General features: G+C 36.0%; 2 protein-coding genes across 2 annotated transcripts; one reads left to right on the forward strand and one right to left on the reverse strand.

Moving 5' to 3' along the window:
• The first annotated feature begins 1,756 nt into the window (after positions 1 to 1,756).
• Positions 1,757 to 21,450, forward strand: LOC120775682. The gene is made up of 4 exons (XM_040105981.1): positions 1,757 to 1,898; positions 20,128 to 20,304; positions 20,612 to 20,785; positions 20,861 to 21,450. Exons 2-4 carry the CDS (start codon positions 20,188 to 20,190, stop codon positions 21,056 to 21,058), a joined length of 489 nt encoding a protein of 162 aa, XP_039961915.1. The 5' UTR covers positions 1,757 to 1,898; positions 20,128 to 20,187; the 3' UTR covers positions 21,059 to 21,450.
• A 3,102-nt stretch (positions 21,451 to 24,552) lies between these two features.
• Positions 24,553 to 25,406, reverse strand: LOC120774224. Its single transcript, XM_040103682.1, has 3 exons — positions 25,115 to 25,406; positions 24,862 to 25,041; positions 24,553 to 24,792 (listed from the first exon to the last, which is right to left on the reverse strand). Exons 1-3 carry the CDS (start codon positions 25,166 to 25,168, stop codon positions 24,553 to 24,555), a joined length of 474 nt encoding a protein of 157 aa, XP_039959616.1. The 5' UTR covers positions 25,169 to 25,406.
• Positions 25,407 to 25,779: the final 373 nt, after the last annotated feature.

Consider the following 25,779-nt stretch of genomic DNA (forward strand, 5'->3'; position numbering starts at 1 on the left):
GCAATTGACACACTTGCATTCCGATTAACTGTGACTTAGGAGACGTTTGAATTAGGCTTTAATTGAACAGATATTGATAAACACAGAGAACGACTGAGAACTTTTTGGAAAAGGTGAAGTGTCACTACCTTAACAAGTCACACACCTTAAGGGGCTTTCGTTTCTGACTTCCGCATTGAATATATACAGCACTGGGAAGATGACGTATCCAAGCTGTGGTGGTTGAGCATTAATTAACACGCTAAAATATTTTTGTATGCCTTTTTTCTTCCAATCATACCGCTTTACTCCTCCATACAACAGCCCCTGATTACCATACAGGTATTGTCTAGCTTATGAACGGCCGGCCAATTCTTTTGTTTCGAATTATTGCAATTAAGGGGCTCATCCCATGTGACGGTTTCAAAAAATCGATTCTTTTTTGCATAAATCCAAACTAGAGCTTTCATTGAATCTGCTGGTAAAGTTATTTTCGAAAATTGAATGTAGTTGGAAAGTTACTGGAGTGAGAACATAAGTTCTTTAGAGCGCGTGGAGTGTTTTTCTCGAAACCTAATCGGCCTACTGAGCTTAATGTTCGCAACACCATCACCCATCTTAAGACCCAGCATTCATTGTTGGATAACATTCGACCGAATAGACCACGTCCAGCACGCAGTGAAGAAAATATAGCAGTCGTAGTCGCAGCTGAAGACTGTGGAGTGTAGATTCCGTTCGTAGTAACTCGGACTGACTTAGTTGTAATTTTCAAAAAATAAATGAATAACTTATAATACAATTGTTGAAGCTTTGTCATTTTTCCAAATTCAGAAAAAACTTAAAAAATGGGCCTTACACGGGATGGCCCCATAGCAAAAGTATAACAAAACCAGTGATATTCATACCGTTTGGAAAGTTTTGCTGGTGGTTGGTCACCTACTTATATATGTATGTATGTATATTAGTCAGTTTTCACTACTGTATGAAAGGAAAATCGATCTCTCCCTGCGGATAGCTTTTTCAAGTTGACCTCGAAAGCTTTCAAATCTTACTACAACTCTTTATAAAAAACTTTTAGATGATAAATCTTGGTAATTCAGGCGACTGAACCCTTACCAGGGCTCTTGAGGTTGTCGCACACTTTAACGGAGCTTTGGCATCCTGAATTTCTGCCGCGCTTACTCTCTGCAAGTTTAGTTGGAATATCTTCAGTCGGATTTTCGACTTGTGGAAGCGCTTTTTTATACATACCTTTGAGATTCTGTGATATTGACCTAATAATAATTATAACCACAGTTTCTTACCCAAAAAACCAAAAAAAAAATTATTTTAGACGGTCACCCTAATTCATTATCATATCAAGTAATCATACGAACCAAATGTCCAAGTTCGGTGGCATTACCTAAGCAATAACAATAAATTTGTTTACCTGTATATACATATATTTTTGTACGTGTATACATAAACTCCACCGATACAGATACAATGGCTATGTGCGCCGTTTATATGTACTGCTTGCGTTCATGGAGCGCGTCGGCGTCGGCGTCGGCGTCGTCGCAAAGCTTTGTTACTTCCGTTGTTACAACAAAACGCGCTTATTTACACATATCTGGTATATGTGTAGGTGTGTATGTGTATTATTAATTGCGTTGGAACATTTTAGTCATCACTTCAACTTGTTGGAATCTTATGACGTCACCGCCTGAGCAAAACAAACCAGCGAATGGATGAATTGGTCGGGAGACGACGCATCGTACTCGCACTTTCGAGCGCTGAAAGCGAAATTTCAGTATCAGTTTTGCCTATAGTGTACGCGCGCAAAGACGTAGTAAAGAAGAAAAGCTCCTCGAGCGATCATAAGTGGAGAATTGACATTCGTGAATAAAAGCGCAAAAACGAAAAACAAACATTTTGAAAATGTAAGCCGAATTTGTTAATTATTTTTGTAATTTGTAGAAAATAGGTAATTTGATCTGATTCGCAGCGGGTTTAGAGGAACTGAATATAATAATAATAGCAGAGCAACACGTCTTATTTTCTAGAACATTTATTTGCGAATGACCAATGGTACAAAAGAATTCTATGAATATAACTGAGAGAGTTGACTTCAGTTTCAAATACAGTTATGACAAATATTATATGTAGCTAACTTTAAACAGTAGTGGCAAATATATTACAACACTCCTTCTCTATATATAATATTTGATTTAATTCAATTAATATAAACCCATATTATTTCGAAATTTACAATGTTTAGTTTTTTGCAAATTCTTTGTAAAGATATCTGAAAACATTTCTTCTGTACAAATATAATTCAAATTAATTTCATTGTTTTTATACATATCTCGAACATGATGATACTTTAAGTCAATATGTTTACTCCTAGCATGATAAACTGGATTCTTAACTAAATGCATGGCACCCTGATTATCGCTGTTGATAACTGTAGGCTCAATGATTCGAAAGCCCATCTCATTTGTTAATTTTCGAATGTAGGCCGCTTCTTTTGCAGCTGTTGATAAAGCAATATATTCTGCCTCAGTGCTGCTTAACGCTACAACACTTTGCTTCTTTGATTCCCATGAAAAAACGCTGCCTGCTGCTATAAATGCACTGCCGGTGTATGACTTCCTGTCGCCTGCATCGGAACCCCAATCGGCATCAACATAGCATTTAATTGCTTCACCCGTCCATTTGTAGTGAAGTTTCAAATCGATTGTCCCTTTTAAATAACGCAAAATATGTTTTGCACCAGCTTCGTGCTCAGAATGCGGATCTATATTCTGCTGCGATAACTTACATACAGAGTGCAGGATGTCTGGTCTTGTGGATACAGCCAGGTACATTAAACTGCCGATCAATGACTGGTAACTGTTTGTATTTACGCGCCTGCAGTCTAAACTATTACAGCTGACTTGAAAACCAGCAACCAACGGAGTAACTGCTGCCTTGCAATCTTGCATCTTATACTGAGAAAGCAGTTCGGTGATGTATTTTTTCTGACATATCGTTATCGCTCCCGTCTCACCTTCGCGCTCAATTTCCATGCCAAGGAAATACCTGAGCGGACCGCCATCCACTACGTCAAACACGCTAGAAATTTGCTCTTTAATCGTAACAACTTCATCCAGCTTCGAGCAACCTATAATTAAATCATCAACATAGACCATGATTATATTATAGTTACCATTAACATTTCGTGTGTAAACACAAGGATCACTGATGCACGGTGTAAACCCGAATGACTTCAGGACTTCATCAAGCTTCATATTCCACTCACGGCCGCTTTGTTTTAGACCATACAGGGCTTTATTTAATTTTAAAACCCTCTGAGGAAACTTCTTATCTACAAAGCCTTCAGGTTGCTTCATGTAGACTACTTCGTGCAAATCGCTATTTAAATAAGCCGTTGATACGTCCATTTGATGCAAATGTAGCTTATATTCGCATGCTAGTGCTAACAACATACGCACTGTCGCATACCTTACGACTGGAGAAAACGTTTCGGTGAAATTTATACCATACTGTTGACTACAACCTTTCGCCACTAAACGACTCTTGAATCGCTCAACACTGCCATCTGCATTTCGCTTGATATTGAAAACCCACTTGCAATTAATTGCCTTTTCGCTTGATGGTAACTCTACTAATGACCAAGTTTTGTTCTTGACCAATGCATCGTACTCCTTCTGCATAGATGCCCGCCAATGTTTCGCGTAGTCATCATTAAGCGCCTCATTCACTGATTGTGGGATCTTGACGTCGATGTTTTTGGTGAAATTCAATGCATGTCGCTCTTTTCGAGGACGGCCACGATTACCACTGCGAACTAATCTAGGTCTACCCCGACCATACGTTATTGACTCCTTATTGCTGCTTACTTCAACGTTATCTTCGCTTTGCTCATCCTCGCCGATTTCATCACTGCTGCTCGCTTCGTCTGCATCTGGCAAAATTTCCCCAACATCAAACTCAACAATGTCTTGACTGGTTTCATTACTGCCTATATATTTGTCTTCTAAAAATATAACGTCTCTGCTCACTATCACCTTACGTGTATCTGGATCCATCAATCTATACGCTTTAGCCGTATCTGAGTAACCAATCATTATCATTTCTTTTCCCTTTGCACGAAACTTTTTTGAAATTGTTTTATTTAAGGCAATCGCCAGCGAACCAAATACTCTTAAATGTGCAACACTTGGTTTCCTACCAACAAACTCTTCATAGGGCGTTTTATCGATGAGTGTTTTTGTTGCAGCTCTATTGCGGAGATATGCCGCTGTTGACACTGCCTCTGCCCAAAAAGACTCGTCTAACCCACTATGCACAATCATACTGCGTGCCATCTCAACCAACGTGCGGTTGGCACGCTCTGCCAGACCATTTTGTTGCGGTGTATGCGGCACTGTCAATTGCCGCCGAATACCATGTTCACGCAAATATTTTTCGAATTCATCACTTAGGTATTCCCTACCATTATCGCTTCTCAAAATTTTTATTTTCTTATCAGTCTGTTTTTCACTCATTTCTTTATAAGTCTTAAATGTTGCAAAAACTTCACTTTTTGATTTTAAAAAATATACACTCACATATCGCGACTTGTCATCAATAAATGTCACAAAGTATTTGGAGCCACCAATTGAGTTTTTATTCATTGGCCCGCATACATCTGAGTGCACAATTTGCAATACTTCGTTAGAACGATTTTGAGAAGCGCGAGCAAACGGTTTTACACAAATTTTACTTTTAGCGCACGTTACACAATCAATGTTTTTTGTTAATGTGTTCATTTTTAGTCCATAAACCAATTTTTTGTTCACAATTTCATTTAAACTGTCATAATTTAAGTGCCCATAACGATTGTGCCACACACTTGCTTCACTGTTTCTGCTATTTGTGAGCATGCACCTGTTCGTTTTAAATTTCACTACAAACAAACCACCTTCTTCTTGCGCTCTTATTATTATTTCTCCGTTTCTATCTTTCACCAAAGTTTGTTTTTCTTCAAATACCACACTATATCCACGTTCGCAAGCTTTGCTTACCGAAATAAAATTGCATCGCAACTGAGGCACATGTAAAACGTTTTTTAACTTTAACAAAAATTTACCACTTTCAATCTGCACTTCACCAACTCCTTCTGCTTCTACGTATTTTTCACCAGCGAGTTCTATTTTCTCAGTTCTCTCTTTGTATGATACAAATAACGAACGATCAAAACAGAGATGTGCTGTTGCTCCACTGTCTATACACCAAACGTCACGACGCATTTTGAAGGGAGAAGCAGAAGCGAGAATAACTAACGATTTATTCTTCACTTGCCGTTCTACTCGTTGCTCTTTTCTCGGTTCTCTGCATTGTGCAGCAAAATGCCCAAACCTTCCGCAATTGTAGCATCTTCCTCGTTGTCTTTTTTGATCGCTATTTCTCGACGATTGAACTTCTGCGCTACTGCTGCCGTCGCTGCCGACTTTGATGCTCCCGTTAGAATTTCTTTGGAACTTCGCTCTCGCAACTAACGCGTGGTGTGATTCGGAATTAACGGATTTTTCACCGTTACGTCTTGCACCCTCTTCAAGCAATTTTAGCTTAAGTGCATTCAATGTAGGCAATGTATCACGTGATTCAATGGCCACCACAAAATTTTCATACGATTTTGGTAAACTTGCCAACAAAATTATGGCTGCCACTTCGTCAGGAAGGTTGACACCTATTTCAGACAACCTCTCCTGAATTTCGAAAAACTCAGTTATATGATTTGAAATTATATCACCTTCTGCAAATTTCAATGATAACAACTGTCGAAATAGCGTCACTTTTCTTGCAGGGCCACTAGGTTGATGAATCTCCTTCAATTTATTCCATGCTGCTGCTGCTGTCAGACAATGTCTCACATGGCTAACTTGTGATGATTTGATGCACAACAATATGCTCGCCAACGCCTTTTCGTCTTTTGAATCAAATGCCGACACTTCTTCCACCGTTGAATTTTCACTTTTTGTTAGCTTTCCGCTAACTACTGTCCACAACTCTGAGTGAACCAATACACTCTTCATGTGGATTGACCACGACACATAATTGGCATCATCGAGCTTTTCGATGGCGTATAAACCACTACCACTCATTATAGGTATTTTTTATTTTTGATTTTTCAAACACTTAGTAGTTTTATTTTTTCCTTTTGATTTTTTCACTTATTCACTTCAGTACCTCTTTTGGTGTGGCCTGGGCCCATAACCTGTAGAAAATAGGTAATTTGATCTGATTCGCAGCGGGTTTAGAGGAACTGAATATAATAATAATAGCAGAGCAACACGTCTTATTTTCTAGAACATTTATTTGCGAATGACCAATGGTACAAAAGAATTCTATGAATATAACTGAGAGAGTTGACTTCAGTTTCAAATACAGTTATGACAAATATTATATGTAGCTAACTTTAAACAGTAGTGGCAAATATATTACAACATAACGGTGCAGTTTAGTGGAAGCCTACTTTGTAAAAAAAAATTAAAATATAAAAAAACAATATTTTAAAAATAATAATGAAGAAGTTTTTAATAGAATATTAGAAGTTAATAAAAAATATTTAAAAATAAAATAACAAAATAAAGTACCTATTAAAAAAAATAATAACAATTAAAATAAATAATTTAAAACAATAAATTTAAAAACATTTATTAAAAACAATTATTTAAAACAATAATTAAAAGAAAAAAATAATTTAATAGTTTTTGTTTAAAAAAATTTAACTCAGTTTTTAATATAATATTAGATGTTAATAAAAAATATTTAAAAATAAAATAACAGAATAAAGTATTAAAAAAATAATAACAATAAAAAAAAATTTAAAAAACAATTATTAAAAAAAATAATTAAAAGAAAATAATAATTAAAAACTTTTTGTTAAAAAATTGTTTTAACTCAAAATATTAAAAAACAACTTTAAACATTATATGTACATACATATATTGCACATTAATATTAATGCGTTTTAGTAATTTCACATTGTACATGTTTTATCACATTAGGGTGGTTAAAAAAATGTCAATATTTTTTCCTTAGACACCCTGAAAATATCGTCTGCAATAACGAACACATTTTTGTAAAAAAAATTTTGCCCACCCTAATACATATACATATGTACATATGTAATATTCCCGAAAAAAATTATTACTTTTCCTTAGATACCCTGAAAATATCGTCTGATATGATTAGCAAATTTTTGAAAATTTTTCCGCTCACCCTAATGCATTAACAGTCCTGAAAATTGAGTTTATATATGGACATATGTACATACATACATACACATCTTATGCCCAAAAATTGTTTGTTTTGCTTGTATTTTGGTCCGCCAAATGTTTCAAATCACTTGGCGGCTATTCTTGCCCGTCATTGTCCTCGCCACTTCGCTATCTGCGCTGCCAGTAGTCACCTTGGTCTATCACCACTTTTCGGGTGTGGGCGTTGGTTTTGTTTCTTTTTATACGCTAATTTCGCCGAAAATAAAATTGTTATGGATTGTAAGTGAGTGTGTGTGCACAAAGTGATTGAGCATGCGGCTGACTAACTAAGTAAAGAGCTGCCAGGCTGCCCAGAAGTCCAAATTTTCTCAAGCACTCGGGTATATATACTTGCCAACATATCTTTTTATATGCCTCTTGACATATAAACGGCCAGCTGTGGCTGGGAATGCTTCACGGTGTCCAATGAACTTAACCCTAACAAATACATACATATACAGATGCACATATACACATAAAGGCCAGTAATTAAATAATGATTGCAATTATTTGGAACTCTTCAGCCATAAGCCTGGGTGCGCCTTTAATGCCGCTAGGGTATTGAAAAAATACTGTTATATACATACATATGTATGTAAGTAGGTATATTCTATATTTTGACGTGTGCTTTCTTTTGGGTGCGTTTGTATGTATATATGCCGCAATGAAATGTGTGTATTTTGGAAATACATGTGCACTCGTTTGTGATCTTCAAAGTTCTATTTTCATTTTATGTTTATTTTGCTATTTTTCCACTTTTCGCATTTGTAAACACACACATATACATACATACGTAGAAACCAACACACTGAACGCTCATATGAGGTGAGCACACGCACATACAGGCAAATATATTTACTGTCTAAGATGATCTCATGCCGTTGTTCAGCTGCTTGAATATTCAAATTTGAAATTTTTGCTTACAAAATTTATTTCTAAAAGTTAGTAATGAAATGTATGTGTTAGAAAATAATTTTAAACTTCAAGCCTGAAGTATCGTCCATTTAAAAAGTATAAAATTGAATTTTCAAAGCCCCTAACGGGAATGGTGCTTTTAGATTTTTATTTCCCGAGACCTCAGATAATGACTGAATTTCATTGTTAAGCTGTCAATAAGCAAAGTTGGAGGTGAGAAAAAACTTGTTTGGTTTCTGATTTTTCTAGTTCACCTAATATCGCTTCATCTATATTGAAAAAAAGTAATTTCTCGATTAACTTTGTGTTTAATTTGAGGCGAGTGTAAGATATTGGGTAGTCGAAAAAGTCTGTTTCGTATTTTGTCAATATGTAGGTAAAAAAAAATAAGTTGAAATTTGATTAAATATTTGTATACCCTGAACAGGGTATATTAAGTTTGTCACGAAACTTGTAACACCCAGAAGGAATCGTCGGAGACCCTATAAAGTATATACATATATAAATGATCAGTATGTCGAGCTGAGTCGATTTAGCCATGTATGTCTGTCTGTCTGTCCGTCTGTCTGTATATATACGAACTAGTCCCTCAATTTTTAAGATATCGTTTTGAAATTGTGCAAATGTCATTTTATCTTTAAGAAGCTGCTCATTTGTCGGAATTGCCGATATCAGACCACTATAACATATACATAGCTGCCATACAAACTGAACGATCGGAATCAAGTTCTTGTATGGACAACTTTCACATTTGACAAGAATATTATTATTATTTTTTAAGGCAACAATGTAATCTCTAAAAAAACTTATTCAGAACGGATTACTATATATGCTATAGCTTCCATACAAACTGAACACATAGTTACTAACAGAAATGCACCTGTGAAGGGTATTTAGCTTCGGTGCAACCGAAGTTAAAGTTTTTTCTTGTTTTAATACAGTTTTTTCATTTCGTTCAAAAAAGCTTCACCAATTTTTATAATAGCTATTTCTCGCTCAGAGCACAGAAATCCAGCGAGAGCGAGCAAGAGTGATAATAATAATATCTAAAGTGATAAATATACAGAAAGCCGGCAGGAATTTGCAAAGCTCGTTTGTCTTTTTTATTATTATTTGTATTTTTTTGTTTACCTTTCCAAGTATACTTCCCTTTGTGTTATCGAAATCTCAATTACTTACTGTTAACAGCCGTTTTTGTTTTTGAAAGCTGAAACTAACGGGTTCTCAATAAAATTAAATACTATTTTCACTCTGAATTTCCACGATTTTTTGCAAAGAACAGCAGTTGTGCTTTTTCCAGTAATATTGTATATGAATATTATAAATAATCACTCATACGCCCTGTAACTCTATGTAGTAAATGTAATTAACCGTTGCTCTCGGCATAATTTTTTATGTTTTTTATTAAGCTATGTTGCTTGGTGAAACTGTTATTGACTCATTTAAAGTACGTTCATATGTATGTGAGTACATATACTATATATACTTGAGATTGTTTAGCCGACTCCAGCGCAAAAATGACTAATAGCAACAAATGGTGTTTACCGCATTTTTATTTGCATTTCACTCGAATAAATAAACATTATTATTGTAGAATTGTTTCTAAAGTATTTTGGAAGCCTTGGGGATCACATATATATATACTTAAACGCGTACATACATATGAATACTGTTATATACATATATGAACAACATGTAAGCTAAATATTCATAAATCAAAACCAAAAATATCGAACGATATAAATATACTATTTAAGACTTGAATAAAACATTCATATATTTATTTAGCCTCCGAATATCAAATCTTCAGCCAATAACGAAAGTAATGTCAAAAATTGCGGGAAAGGAACTTTTTTCTCACCCGCCTATAACCTCACTACATGGTTTACCTCGTGCAAAACACAGCGTTTTTAAAGAATTTTTCTCATATAAAAATGAAATATTTAATTAGAATTTTTTATTGACAAAGAAATTCTGAAATTTTTGGAAAAATATTTTAAGTTCGGCCATTGCGACGCCATTTCCGGTGACCCGTCGGAAAAAAGATACTCCCGCGTTGGCAGGATAACTCCTTACGGGATCATCTGAAGTGGAAAAATAAGTGTTTTAGTTAAAACCTTAACTTAGAACTTGAACGAAGGAAAAAAATGAAAATTGTTGACAGACATTTTTACAAAAAAATTTCGTGATAATTTTTTTCGAACAGTTGTTATCCAAAAAAAGTCCTCCATCCAAGTCCTTAAGAGTTGTATCTCAAAGACCTGTGAAAATTTCATAAAGATCGGTGGAATAGTTCTCAAGAAATTATGCCAACCGACTTCAAAAACACAGTTTCGAGAAAAAACGCTTTTAAAGACGGCGAGCTTAGCCTAGCTACCCTCGAGCGCACAAGTTCTCAAGGCTGTATCTTCGCAACTATTACTCGGATCAACTTGAAAATTTATGAAAATATTCTAGAGGTATATTAGAATTTAGTAACATAACAAAAAAAGGATTTTTTGAAACCCGTAAACCCATGTAAGCCCTTAAGCAGTTGATCAAAAGTGATTTCCTCAGTAGAAACTGTTATTTATCAAGCAATTGTTATACACAATTAGTTATAGATATTTTAAATATATACAAAAATATATATATACTAAACAATGTCAAAGAGTTTCAAAGCTTTATTGTTTTGGTTTTGCATTATGAATGCATCACTTGTTAACGGCATTTCTGCCGCACCCAAGTCGCGTACGGCCTAGATGCAGACAGAGCAGGCATTCCCGGCGCATTTTGTAATAATGAACTAGTATATACATATGTACATATGGAATGCATACAGTTATATAATTATGAATTCCAGTGTGAGTTTCATTGTGACTGCACTTTCGCTTTCATTGGCTTGCCCTAAGTGGCGCTTTGAACATGCACGTCATATAGTTATGTCATGCACATATGTACGTACGTAATGTAAAAGTGTCATATTATTTATGAGCTACAAAGATGATATTTTATAAGGTTCAAATTTTCACCCTTTTTGAACTTGTTTCTTACGAAATAATTTTATTTACATACATACATGAATCTTATGTATAAGGGTCTCTCTCATTATTGGGAGCATGTTTTGAGCAAAGTTCATTTGTAACTAATACAAACCGGAAATGATCTATATATGTAAATGGTATGCAGAGTTGCAGCCTTACAACTTATAATTCATTGGCATGGCAATTGGCAATTCATTCATATATCTATCAAAGCAAATGCAACGTTTCTATTATGGCAAATTTATAAATTTTTCTTCGTTTTCGAATAACTTAAAATTTTTTCTCGTTATTTTCAGCAATTTGCGTTTACAAAATTTCATTAATTGCACTTTTTTCTGATTTTTTTTACATTTTAACATTCATAACAAAAACTATAAATGATATACATATGCACATTTGAACTTGTAAAGTTTTTTTTATTCGAAAATGATGTGTGTCGATGGAAATTGAAATTGCCCAACCTTGTACCTGAGCTGCTCAAGCGTGTTTTTCATGTTTTTCAATTGCAATGAAATCAGGAAACTCAAAATACCGATCGTACGTATGCAACCACTCACATGTATATACATATATGTATGTATGTATATTTACATATGTACATATGGAAGTGATCCAACGATTACACAGGGGCGTCACAAATGAATAAATTTAGTCGATGAAGCGTCACCAAAATGCCGAATATTGATTTTTATACGCTGACAACATTTTGCATAGAGTGTAATCGCTTTGTAGGGATAGATAGAGTTTCAATTGATGGAAATATCGAAAAAGTGTAGGATATGATTCTTGAAAATCGTCAGGCAAGTGTTGGAGAGAGCTCGACATCTCTCATAAGTCGATTCGAATGTACTATTTTCGGTATGAAACGCATTCTAGCTCGACTCTTCCTCATTAAACTGATTTTTTTTTTTAAATAGATAGATAAATAGATCTCTTTGGGCGTGCTTGATCGTGCAAATAGATAGATAAATAGATCCCTTTGGGCGTGCTTGATCGTGCAAATTCCAATCCTATATTCATGGCGAGCATTCACTGCCGATGAGACATGGGTTTATGAGTTTGACATTCAAGCAAGTCAATAATCATTGAAAAGGAACCCGTTTTCAGTGGGTCGAAGAGATGAAACAAAATTCGCCGAAAGAGCTGAAGGCCATCCCAAAAAGTGCTTATGGAAAGTGTTTCGAGGACTGTAATATTTACAATTTCCGGGCACTTTTTGACACAATGTATATTTTTCTATTCGATATATACGCAAAAAAAATAATATCAATTTAAAAAAAAATCTTAAAGTAATACAAATAATTATATAAAAATATGTAAAAAATATAATTTTATTAAGGAAAAATATTATATTATCTAAAACATAAAATTTTCCAATATTTAAATACATACTACATACATATACAAACATATAATATAGCAAAATATATTTTTGTGTCTGAAGCCAGTAAGGAACATAACTCACCCATGTGTCCTTGTCTCCTCACAATTAAATACATACTATTTACAAAGGTAACTACATACACATTTACATATGTATGTATATACATACATGCTTTTATGCATTAAAAAGTGTGATCGATTGTTTAAAGTCGCTGTCATTCGCACATGCATATTTACACTTCATGAAAAAAGCATAAAAAATTGAAGGCAGAAAAATTCATGGCATTCCATTGATGAGATCATTTTTTCGCGATTACCTCACAACCCGAATTAAAAGCGTATTTAATGCTTCAACATATCTACATTCTTGTATATAAACTCACACTCACATATGTACATACAACGTGTTTGTTTACTTGAATTTACAATGAAATAGGAGTCAGAACTTGTTTGTATGCCGCCTGGTGCCGTGAAATCAAAATAAATATTGAATTGCGAATAATAAGAAATACGCGAAAACACTCACGATTGCGGCGCAGAACGTTTTTTGGAGCTGAGCTACCATATTTTGTAAAGTATGTCTGGACATTTTATTTTGATTTTTTTGTATTTTATTTGTTTTTGAAAATTTGAATTGTAGACAATTCGCAGAGCACAGTTTTTTATATGCTTATATTTAAACATACATATATACATATTTTTATATACACATACATATGTATGCTCTTCATTGATCTTTTTAAAAACGTTTTATTGTTGCCTCTTTGAAACCTCACCATCTGTTCAATGTTCCAAATTTTTAATGTTTACAGAACCCATTAATCAATACATCCATGGGTAATGAGTGCCGATAATTTATACACAGAAAAATTGGAATGAACCAGTTTTTTTAATATAATTTTTCCATTCCATTAAAACACATGTTTGTATATACTTACAAGTACTTATATACAGTGTTCATATATAGTATATAATAAGTCGTACGTATTTAGCTCTCAAGAGGTTCATATAATTCGAATTTCTAGGAATTTTTAAATAAATCACGATTTTTAATTAAAATTTTTAATTTAAATATTTCGAAAAGCAAACTTCCGTCAAAGTTAGCCTATATGTACTTCTGATCAAATTTGACCCGGATCAAAAAAAAAAAACAAAAACAACTACATTTTCTCGTATTTTAATATAAATCTTTATTATCGCCTTTAAAATAGTAGGCTCCTAGGTCAGTACAAGCATGCCGACGTTTTATCCAATTTTCACTTGTTATAAGCCTTGTTTGGGATGGTCTTCAACTTTAAGATAATTTTTTTTTTTTTTTGATTTCGGCCCACTTATAAAATTACTACTAAATTGTTGCACAGTGTCGACGTCATATTCATAAACTCACGTTTTTTTAACCAGTAATGATGAATATAAGGTTCGTCAGGTACGTTGTCATCTCTTTTGCGACGTGTCTTTTTGCATCTAACCAGAAGGTCCTTTGCTTAACTTGTAGCATTGACACGCTTCAAGCCCAATACATTAACCAAAATGTGTGAAGTGAATCCGTAAGACTATCACCATTAACAGAGGTTGATGGACGACTCGCATCAGATTTTTCGTTGACTGAACGACTTTCACTCCAAACTTCGTGCCACTCAGATACTTTGGGGAAGTATTTCCGCAATATTTTCAACAATTCCCTAGACGTGATTCAATGGGCAAAAAAAATTACAGGCAACTCGTTCTCGTCATGGCAAAAATCGGCAGATAAACTTTTCGCGTCGTAAACAAACAGTTGCCAAACACTAATTGACAAATGGAGATCAAACTTTATACCAACACTTCATCTTCTTTCGTTTATGAAGCAAAGCTATTTTCCGACAAATGCTCCCCAAAACGGAGAACAGTACGAAGCAGTCGTAATTTCGACTGCTATAACTATTGGCTCATAGCAAGTACTATAAAATACATTCCATTATATTCTATTATTCTTGGGCTCATAGTATAAATGCGTCATTCTACCTTTGAAGTAGTGATTTCGAATGCCTAAAATATAAACTATAGAACGTATAGTAAGCTAAAGATGAGCTTACCGTGCTTAGGGCTATTTTCTCAATGTCCATCTATTAGTTAAGTTCTGGTTCAAAAAAAACGTTATTTACCGAAGGAAGGAGTCTTGGTTAAGTTAACCGGAACTTAACTGACAAATAGCAGGTAAACAGAAATTGAAAAAAACGGTCCTTAATGGTAAAAAACGGTTCGTTACTGAGAGAAGAGTCTTGGTTAAGTTAACCAGAACTTAACTGACAAATAGCTGCTAGCCAGACATTGAGAAAACGGTCCTTATTGTTAAAAAAAAAGGTTCTTTACCGAAAGAAGCTGTCATGGTTAAGTTAACCGGAACTTAACTGATAGTTGACTGCTAATCAGATTTGGGAAGACGGCCCTTAATGTTTTCCATACATAAGTTAAAGGTTATTTGAGAATACTTGGACGTAGAAAGTATATACCAGAGAATTGTCGAAATCAAGTTTAGTTAAAACTAAAAAATTTGTTTGTAAATTAACGGATAAGAACTTTTTTAAGGAAAAAATAATTAGAGATCGACGATATCAACAAAAAATCATCTGCTTTCATCTCAAAAATTTAGATTAAATTCCATAGAGTATTTCCGTTAAATACTCTATACAGTCTAAATAATTGTGATATTTCATTATCGTTTAAGAATTCCATTTAAAATGTTAATGACACATTCAGAACCAGAAATAAACCAACATTCATCATTTTTCACTGCACTGGAAATACAAGTGTATGTGTGTATGTTCGTGTCTTTTAATTAGTGCTCTTATCAAAGAACACATTTTCGCAAGTCCCACAATCAACAAAGAAATTCTTTATGCATCAATAGACAGAAATAAAAATCGGTATGTTTATATGAATAGTACACTTTTTTAGCTATTTTACATACATACATACGTATGTACATATGTACATACCTGGTTACTGTTGGCGGCAATGCCGAGACAATAATGAATCAATCTTTTTGATGGAAATCAGTTTTTCTCACTTATCAATATTTATGAACGACATTGTTATTGTTGTACCGTTGTCTAGCCTTACATAAATACATATATGCAGTCCCCGTATATGGCTGTGTCTATTCTCCCACTCATTTATATATAGTAAATGCAAATGTTGTTAGCTTTGAGCCAAGCGCCTACTATCCCACTCACTGATCCGCAACGCCGACACGATCGCGAGTAATAAAATATACAAACATGCATATATGTATGTATGTATGTGGGTATGTGCACATTATAAACCATTTGTTATGCAGTTATCAGCGAGAAACAACCGGCGAGTTTTGCCAATGCCGGTTTCTCTCTATTCTCATAAAAAACTATTTGACCAACACAAACTTATTACTATATACAAACTTCCATACTATAATTGATATAAAAATAATTACAATTACAACAACATAATTATATATGTACAAATGTATATGTACATATGTACTTAGTCTCATTGCAGCACATAAATGTGTGTATAACAAGTGAAAACGAGGTCAGTGGTGACGAATTGTTCTCGTTCATGTCAATTTTAGGTCAGGGCCTCCACAAATGTAAGAATTTCTTCTTGCTCCAGTTTTGTAAAATCAGTATGTATACAGATATGTACACCACAAATGATGTCATGCTGTAAATTGATTAAGTTTTGCTTCTTATCTCGCGAAGTCCGTGGTCTACGGCTTATTTTGCAAAATTTTTAAGAATTTCATGAATTTGTGGTCGGACTGAAGAATTTAATTGTCTTATTCAGAACACAACCTCTTCTGAAACTTCCTGTGCCTGCTCTTTGTTTGTCGGAACCGCCGATATCGGACCACTAGACACAATTTTAAAGGAAACATAAATATGTCGCTCCAACATCCTAGGTAATCCGTAACCCTATTGTGTAACTCAATGAGAAGTTTGCTGCCCTGTACAACATAGAAAATTTGCATTTATGTATATACGAATTTTGAGGTTAAAAGATTTATACGATAAGTGAAATTATTCAACAAAGAAATTCGAATGCTGGAAAAGGCCTTCGGTGATAATTGTTTCTCGCGAGCAAGTGTTTTTGCTTAGTACAAATTATCCAAAGAGGGTCCAGAACGCGTTGACGTCAAATCACGTCCAGAACGGCCATCAACATCAACTGATGATTAACAGTCAAGCAAGTAAAGTAATTGGTGCTTGAAAAACGACGATTAAAATTCAGAGATCTTACTGGCATAGTTGGAATATCGGAAGGATAAGTGAAAACCATTTTGAAAAATCATTTGGGCATAAGAAAACACAGCGTCGCGTTAACGTCTGTGAGACAATGTTTTCCGACTACCAGGATGTCTTGAAAAGTATTATTACTGGCGATGAGTCTTGAATCTATGCTTATGAACCGGAAACAGGCGATCAATCGGGCGAATAAAGTGGCAAAGGTGAGCCGAAGCCGAAAAACAGGTGTAAGAAGGCCAAAAATCAAGGATATGTTGCCTTCGAATTTCTTTCGACAACAAGCAATACTATTTGAGTGTTATGCGTCGTTTTGGGCGAAACTATTCCCAAAAAGAGGCTGACAACTATTGGTTTTTGTCCCACGATAATGCATCGTCGCATACTATAGCCAAATTTTCAACCAATATCGTGCCGCAACCACCGCATTCGCCAGATTAAGCTCCGTGTGACTTCTGGTTATTCAACAAACTCAAACGACCACTCCGAGGAAATCGTTTTAAACTTGAATCGCTAAACGGTTTGAAGGCTATTCCTGAAATTAACTTTACTAACTGCTTTGAGCATTGGAAAATACGTAGGCACAAGTGTATTTGGTGCCAAGGGGAATTATTTTGAGAGGGAATTTGTGTATTTTGAAGAATAAGTTGAGCATTTTAAAATCATAAACAAAGTCTTACTACTTTTTGCCCATACGTAGTACATTACTATGGTAAATTTTCTCCGAAAATTTAAAGACTTCTGCACTAGTCTATGTAATTTTTGTAAACAAAATGTTTAAATGACGTAAAAATTGTCATTGCACTACGCACACACACAAACAAACAAATGCTTCGTGGGTGAGACGGAAATTGTCAGAATCAATTAAACACATTAGTATTTTCGCAAAAACACATTGTATTTGCTTTTATTATTTGTGTAGGCGTCTATATTGCTAACATACATATGTATGTATGTATGTACATATATATGCCTACATTTCCCATGCCACTTGTAAACTATTATTACATTGCCGATGAGTCCTTCATGCGATCATTGCACGTTTTGATTGCAAAAGACAAGTCTAGGTCAAATATTATTTTTAGAATTACTACTTATTTTGAAATATTTGCATTTAAAGTAGCCATTCGCTTGGAGTGAAGGTTTGGGGTACTTATTTTCGCTCAGCAATGCTTTGAGATAATTCTGCTGGGGAATAAAAAAAAAATAGGAAAACCTGTTGATTTATATTTTTCGCATTTTAAGTCGAAACCCGCTTGCTATTCTATTACTTTTCGGTTATTTGATTATGCTAGTTTTTGTGAGTTATACCAGTGGTATGTTCGATTGACTACTCAACAAAATTTGACGATTTTTTCCACATTTTGGATATGAATTATCTAAATTAAACTAGAAAGCCGAGATTTTGTATATCTACCATATAATAAATTTATCCTGAAACATTTAAAATGAAATATTTCATTTCGAAAATTCGACTTAATTTCAGTATTTGTATAGAATATCGTTAGGCAGCGCTGTGCATACCTTTCGAGATACAAAGTACGAATACCTAGTAATATGGGTACCATATATATGTGTTCGTATGTAAATATGTATTTCTTCAGGTCTAAAAATATGCACAAATTGTTTAAAAAGTAAATAAATACTTAATAATATACATACAGATGTATCTAGGTCACCGCCTGTGCCTGTTTTTGCGAGCAATGAACCGTTTTTTCACACTCTTTTCCGAGCCAATTTGTGCACAAAATTTTTGATTCCGTTTAACAAAAAAAACTTAATATTTTAAACCCTGCGTGTTTTAGATAAGTCGACACGCCGTTAAAAATGCGTGTGAAGTCAGAGACTGGCATTTAGGAAGCTAATAAATTTAAGACTTGGACAGAACCATAAATAATTTCGAATTAGAGGAAAATTTGTTATGAAAAATTTCTTCCTTGGTTGGATATGCCTAATCTAAAGGGCTTTTCAATAGAGACGCTACAAAGTAGACCGATCAGAATAGCAAACGACGTCATATTTTTTCCAGCTATTTTGAATTTTCTCTTTAGTAAGGTTTGCCATTTCATCATGGAAAGATATACGATCCAACAACGAGTCGAAAATATTAAAATTTACTGCTGAAATTCGGAGTCAGTGGCACATCTGTGACGTCGTTGTGGTGAATTTTGCGAAAAGATCTTGGTCTACATCCTTACAAGATCAAATTGACGCAAGAACTGAAACCGTTTGACCACCAAAATCGTCGTATGCTCGTGAATTGGGCCGAGCAACAACTTGAAAGTGATTCGGATTTTTATCGAAAAATCATCTTCAGCGATTAGGCTCATTTCTGGCGGAATGGCTTCGTCAATAAGCAAAATATGCGTTATTGGTGAGGCAGCAATCCACACGTACTCCATGAGTCAACATTGCATCCCAAAAAATTACGGTTTGGTGCGGTTTACGGGTTGGCGGGGGTACTGTACTTCTTCCGTGATGCTCAAGACCGGCACGTTACTGTGAATGGGAATCGAGACCGCTCAATGATAACAAAATATTTTGTGCCGAATTGGACTTGGACACTATGTGGTTCCAACACGACGGCGCCGCAAGCCACACAGCAAATGTCACAAACGATTGAACGTGTTATCTCACGAAATGGCCCAGTCAATTGGCCGACTCGGTCGTGCGATTTGACGCCGTTAGATTATTTTCAGTGGGTTACGTCAAGTCTATGGTCTATATCAACAAGCCAGCGACGATTGATGAACGTCGGCCGAATATCGAACCTAAAATTGCAGCAGTTTCGGCCAATTTACTTTTATGCTTGAAAACCGTCGAAAATTGGGTTCAGGGTCTGGACTTCTGCAAGCGTGCCCGTGGCCATGTAAAAGAAATCGAATTCCATATATAATAACTTCTGTTTCTTCTTGAAAAAGACGTTATAACCTCTGATTTTTTTCGTTTTATAATAGTTTACTTACAAAGCTCACTGAACCTTTCGGCGATTCAGAGCTTCAGAATATTTCGGGTATTGTACTTTTCTCTCCCGCTCTCTCTCTCTCTCTCTCTCTCTCTATCGACTCAAAAATATACACCCTTCTTTGTTTTTAAAAACTTTATTTCAAACTGTATGCCTAAAAAACTAAGAAAGATTGCCACTGAAGGCGTGATTGATATATGAATTCGACTTAATCGCTCAAAATTTTCGAAGAACTAAAAATTATATAATTTTTTATCCACTGTATTTAAAGACTATTTAATAATTTACATTTTTTGTATGTACTTGTATATTTTTAGCTATAAAACGATTACTGTACCCTCTCAGCACCACTAAAGCATTTACAGAAAACCGCAAAAATGTCTCACTCAGTGACAATCACCAGAACGACCACCAGCACGACAAATACATCGTATATTGTACTTAATACTGGATACTTGAAGTCATTCACGGGTCTATTAAAATTATTCGAAATGGTGAGTAACTCTGAATTAACCGATAGAGGATATAAATAATTATGTAAAACATATATACATACATACAGTTGAACTTCCATTACTCGAACTGCTATAACTTGAAGTTCTCCATAACCCAAACTTCTATAGCTCGAAGTTCTCCATAACTCGAACTGTTGAATTTTCATACAAATTTCCTTCCATTACTCGAGGTCGCTCTATCTCGAAGTTTTTTCGTGGATTATGCTGATTCGAGTTCTGGAGGTTCAACTGTATTAGTAAACTTTACTTTGTAAAAATTCACAATCCGAATTTTCCATCCATACAGCTGATCGGTATTGCCACAGTCGGCATCTTCGGCTATTACTGGAACGGAAGTGCTTCTTCGGCTGAAATCTTCTTCTTCCTCATGGCCACGACATTCCTGATAGGAACATTTTGCCTTCTACTATCCTGTTTAACGTCGCTCAGCACGGGCGGCATCATATCGAAGACCATTTATGTAAGTTGCAAGCACTGGCATGAGTTTGAAACATATGTAAACGGCATTTTTAACGGTATTTTTCTCCACCAATAGGAACTTATCTATCACAGCGTAGCTGCCATTTTGCTGTTGGCCGCTTCTTTGAATCTCGTCATCGTGTTGAACGACAGATACTTCCGACACGGCAAGCAATACGACGCCTACATGGCGGCCGGTATTATGGGACTTGTGAACACGGTGCTCTACTTCATTAGCGCATTCTTGGCTCACCGATCATATCGCGGCATCTAAAGTTGCTCGGCCAACTGAAGTCACCGAATTTGCGACGTTTGATTTCACTTCGTGTGTGGCGCGTTTCCGAGGGTGTTCATTGCTGGAATTCGTCTTTTTTTACTACGATTAATTAAGTTATAATAAATATAAGATTTATTTAAATATTTAGGAAGCGCACAGCGGAATCTACATACATACTTGTCTAAAATTGTGTGACCAATTTTTCAGTCACAGTTTGCAAAAGTCCGAAAATGCAGCAAGCGAAAGATTTAAATGCAAAAGCAAACCAAAAATACTTACTAAAAATTATATAAGTACTGTCACCATTTTTTATAAATACTCGACTATTATGTACATGTTTTGCTATGTATACATATACTATATATATATAAAGTTTTAACAAACATAAATATTTTGTGTGGAATGTATTTTTATGTAAAATTTTAAATAAAATCACGTGAAAATTTGTTTAAGTTTTCCGTAGTCACATGTGTCCAATAATTATTTTACAGTCGACAGAACTCTGAAGTTGGCGCGATGTTTCGCTAGAAATTATGAGTTTACTCAGACTAAGCTGTAATATATCCAGCATATGTGTGCTGGCAATACAGCTCATTTTCTGGGCCACTCGTGATATAACTTCGCCATTCACGAGACGTAGGTCTCTGCCCGGTCTTAGGAACCTTACAACTGGAAGCAGAGAGCATCAGAAATGTCAAATATGTTGGTCTCACGCTGGATTCCTCTCTGCGGTGGAAGCAGCATGTGTACCGGACTTTGGTCAAGGCGACTAAAGCACTATTGGGGTGTAATCGGCTGGCTGGAAAATACTAGCGCTGCAAGTCAAGGATCGTTAGGTGATCGTGCGACCGATAATCATGTATGGAACGATGGCCTGGGCCTCAAAAGCTTCGCAGACCTCGTTAGGGCTCCAACTACCGAAGTTGAAACGACTTGCATGTCGCGTGCAATGCGCACTTATCTGACGGCAGCACTTGAAGTCATACTTAAGCTCACACCGCTTCATCTAGTGATCGGTCAGGTAGCGAAACACACACTTCTACAAATTACGGCAGAAGGATGTGGCAGAAGCAAGGTAGTCTCGTTACAGCACCCTCCACAGCATCCACGAACATAGTAGGACCTGAACTCTTCACTGCGACAAAGAGCCTAAAACACCAGAACTCCTGCTAATTGACCGCCCTTGGATCCATGTTTCCAAATAAGGATCACATGGCTTCGCTAGCATCCTACAGAATATTGGACTTTATCAATATGCTGGGGCCAGGTGAGTCTTTGTGATTTAGAAGAGGGCACAATAGATCTCATGTCGCGATACATTCCTCGTTTATCAATCTATGACTTCGCCAACAATTAGTTTTCCTCCAAACAAGTTTTAGCTAAGAGTTACAACAACAAGAATAGCCCTCGAAAATAGCAAATAACGTACTCCGGCAAAGTCAGTCAGTCTCATTTCGCCACAGGATGCAGTGGGTTCAAAGTTTCTCTTCTTCTTAATAAGTATGATTTGAGATTATAAGTAGAACCACGTCCATAAGTGTTCTCAAAACGTTTATATACCGCAGCTTTATACGCTTAATTTCTATCTTCAACTGAGGCGGAGACTTAAATCAACAAGATATTCAAAAATATCACTTTTTTCCGGGCTAGATTTCGGATTAATCTCTCAAACCTGAGAATGATCCTACTCTATTAGTTGAAGCACTGATCTTTGGGATGTCTAAAACTCTTATGTGAGGTTTAATGGATACTAATGTATAAATGGTAAGCTTTGAGCCGACCACGAATTTATTAAGGCGGCTAATATTGATAGCTTCGCTGCGGTACTCGACGACCTTTCCACCTCAGTCGGTTCTAAGTAGCCGATACGGACCCTGATTTTTATCCAGCGAAAGACTGTTAACTCGGCTCTCATACCTCGAAATTACTTCAGGAATGTTGTTGTTGTAACGCGTACCTAATACCCGTTGTAATGGTAAGGATTATATAAGTTGCCGTCGATGTCATCCAACGGTAGGCCCTAGAAACGTGCTGTTTCGATTGGGTCGGACCAAAGGAAGAGCGGTGTCAGATGAGTAGGGTTAGTGGGACATGGAAAGAGGTGGCCAGTATCATGCGGATACTCATTGCATGCATGACATATATAAGGTATATTGTGGTCTATTTTGGACAAGTAGGAGTTTAACCTGCTACAGTATCCAGAACGAAGCTGCGCTAGGGTCACTCGTGTTTCTCGAGGGAACACGAGCTCTTCGTCTGCAATGGCTGGTGGTTTGACTCCATGTACGCGAGAGGGAGTCGGTGAAGGTATTGACGGCTCCGCCGTGAGACGGTCAGTGCTTGTCGGAAGTTAGTTGCGTCCGAAGTCTGGTCGGCGTATTGTTTGATGTCGACTTAGTTGAGGAATGACCTCTATATGCTCCCAGGAGGCAGTTCTGCTTCAAGAAGGTGACTGCAAGGATGATTTATGCGAAATTACCCCTGCGAGAACTGCTTAGAAAAGAGTCCATTATGCTCCTTAACTGGGAGCATACGGGTCTCACTATGAAGGTGTTCGGTAGGAAACATCAAGAGGCATCCTGTCGTAGTCCGGAGTGCAGTATTCTCACAAGTCTGGAGCTTTTTCGTCTACGTTTCACTGTATCTAGGCGACCATATTGATGCGGCGTAACTAAAGATCGGCCGGCCGATTGCCTTGTAAGTTGCTAATAACCTTTCTTTGTTCTTTCCCCATGTGCGGCCGACTAGCGACTTGAGGATTTTGTTGCGACTCTGTACTTTGGTGATAATTAAGGTCGTATGAGGAGTGAAGAACACACCTAAAATTTTACGATTATTGACAGTCGGAAACTTAACGCCATCGACTGCGGTATTAAGGTCAAGTCTGTACTGCTTCGTAAAGTTTGTGAATATGGTCGCTGTGGATTAAGGGGGGAAGAGTGTTAAGTTCCGTGCAGCGAAGAAGCGTAAAAGGTCGAAGAGATAGCCGTTTACCTTTGAACAAATGGCATTGATCCCATTGCCCGATGTCAATATCGTGCAATCATCAGCGTACTAGGTAATGGAAACTCTCTCTGGTCGTTGTAGGAATGTGGTGTGACGACTGCTCAGATAGTTCATGATCCACCCCTTCAGTCCTGGAGGCAGCGTATTTTTTTCGTTGTCCTCAAGTAGTGTTGTGTGACTGACTGGGTCAAAGGCATTTGACAAAATCTCGCAGGGTGGTTTCTGGTTAAGGCCATTGGTTTCCATTCATACCTTTTTCCAATCTATTCCACTTATTCCTGTTCTGTATCTTTCTTTCTTTTCCGATAAATGTAGAGAGCAACCAATTTCACATAAGTTCCGCACCGTTGTTGAATTCTTGGAGAAAAGCTTCAATGCTTCGAAAGCATGAACTCGTTAGCCACTAAGCTCCTGCTAGTGGTCACACACACAACTCACTTGCACACATGAATTTAATACACTGCATATTATAGGTAGCACTCATTTTATTGGCGATTCTTTCTAGCTCTTCGACAAACGCCTACAGTTAATATTATATTGACAACAAAGAGTAAAAACAGCGCCACGATGCCCAACAGCATAGCAATATACAAGAGCAAATACTCCGATTTATCGAAAATATCGCGTTCGAAATGCTCGTACACATACTCCCCGAAGAATTGCATATCAAATAGGATTGCGGTGACAAGTCCAAAAACAAACATCGTCCATAGCACAATAACAATCTGCAAATGAAAGCAACTCCTCCAACTCCAGCATCCTTACAAGATATACATACATATGTGGGTACTTACAAATATGCGCACATGAAAACGCGTTTTCGGATAGTTGGAACTGTAGAACCAGGTGCTGAAGCCAAAGATCAAGCACAGCACCATTGTTGTGGCCAGTGAGCACTGATACAAGAACATATGCATATCGTCCGGGAAGGTGATCACGCATGACAGCAACAAAATGGCAAGCAGGCACAGCACCTACATTGTACGTTTGTATATATAAAGTGATATTATTACTTGTATATACATATGTATATGTAGTCAATCTTACTGCAATTATGATTTCAAGAATGGAGATCCACTCCTTCACCGCAGGACACTTCATACTGCACGCAATGCTCGTTTACAAGTATTTGCTTTATGTATTTTTAAACACAAATGTTTGTGCGTACAGCTTTACAACTGTTTTTTTTTTGTTTTTGTAACTCACTTTTTGTCAATAAACCTGCCACAATTTCGCCGCCTTGATTTCTAGGTTATATTCTCATTTACAGTGATTTTTAGCAATTATTTTAAAAAGATTTGTTTATTTTTTTATAAAATAAATTTACTATATATTTTAGTTGAAATATTATTGTTATAATATATATAATTTTATTGCATATAAAATAATGAAAATCCCACAACGAATGTGTGTAGAGAATAATTATAAAGAGTTTAAATGCTTTTGCTACTTGTTAACATTAATTCCAGAAGTTTTTTGTTCTTAATTTTTTTTCTTTAAAGTATAGCATATTGCAAATATTAACAAATTGTAGTGCTTGCTTTAACGAGTAAGTATACGCGTATGTATGTAGTTGTGAGTGTTGGCTTATTTGGCTACGAAATTTGTAAGAAAATATAACTGCCACGCAACCGTTGCAGCTGAGGCCGTTAATACTAATAATATTGAAATATTCACGGCAACTACATGCTGAGCTGGCTTAATGTGGACCT

The sequence above is a fragment of the Bactrocera tryoni genome, chromosome 4 (assembly GCF_016617805.1).
Source record: "Bactrocera tryoni isolate S06 chromosome 4, CSIRO_BtryS06_freeze2, whole genome shotgun sequence".
NCBI classification, from domain to species: Eukaryota; Metazoa; Arthropoda; class Insecta; order Diptera; family Tephritidae; genus Bactrocera; species Bactrocera tryoni.

Excerpts from the sequence above, each read along its gene's own strand:
- LOC120775682 (XM_040105981.1), top strand. The coding sequence starts at position 20,188 with ATGTCTCACTCAGTGACAATCACCAGAACGACCACCAGCACGACAAAT. Across the intron at positions 20,305-20,611 it reads TATTAAAATTATTCGAAATG|CTGATCGGTATTGCCACAGT; the intron begins GTGAGTAACTCT and ends CCATCCATACAG. Across the intron at positions 20,786-20,860 it reads TCATATCGAAGACCATTTAT|GAACTTATCTATCACAGCGT; the intron begins GTAAGTTGCAAG and ends CTCCACCAATAG.
- LOC120774224 (XM_040103682.1), bottom strand. The coding sequence starts at position 25,168 with ATGAAGTGTCCTGCGGTGAAGGAGTGGATCTCCATTCTTGAAATCATA. Across the intron at positions 25,042-25,114 it reads TTCTTGAAATCATAATTGCA|GTGCTGTGCCTGCTTGCCAT; the intron begins GTAAGATTGACT and ends CGTACAATGTAG. Across the intron at positions 24,793-24,861 it reads GTTTTCATGTGCGCATATTT|ATTGTTATTGTGCTATGGAC; the intron begins GTAAGTACCCAC and ends TTTCATTTGCAG.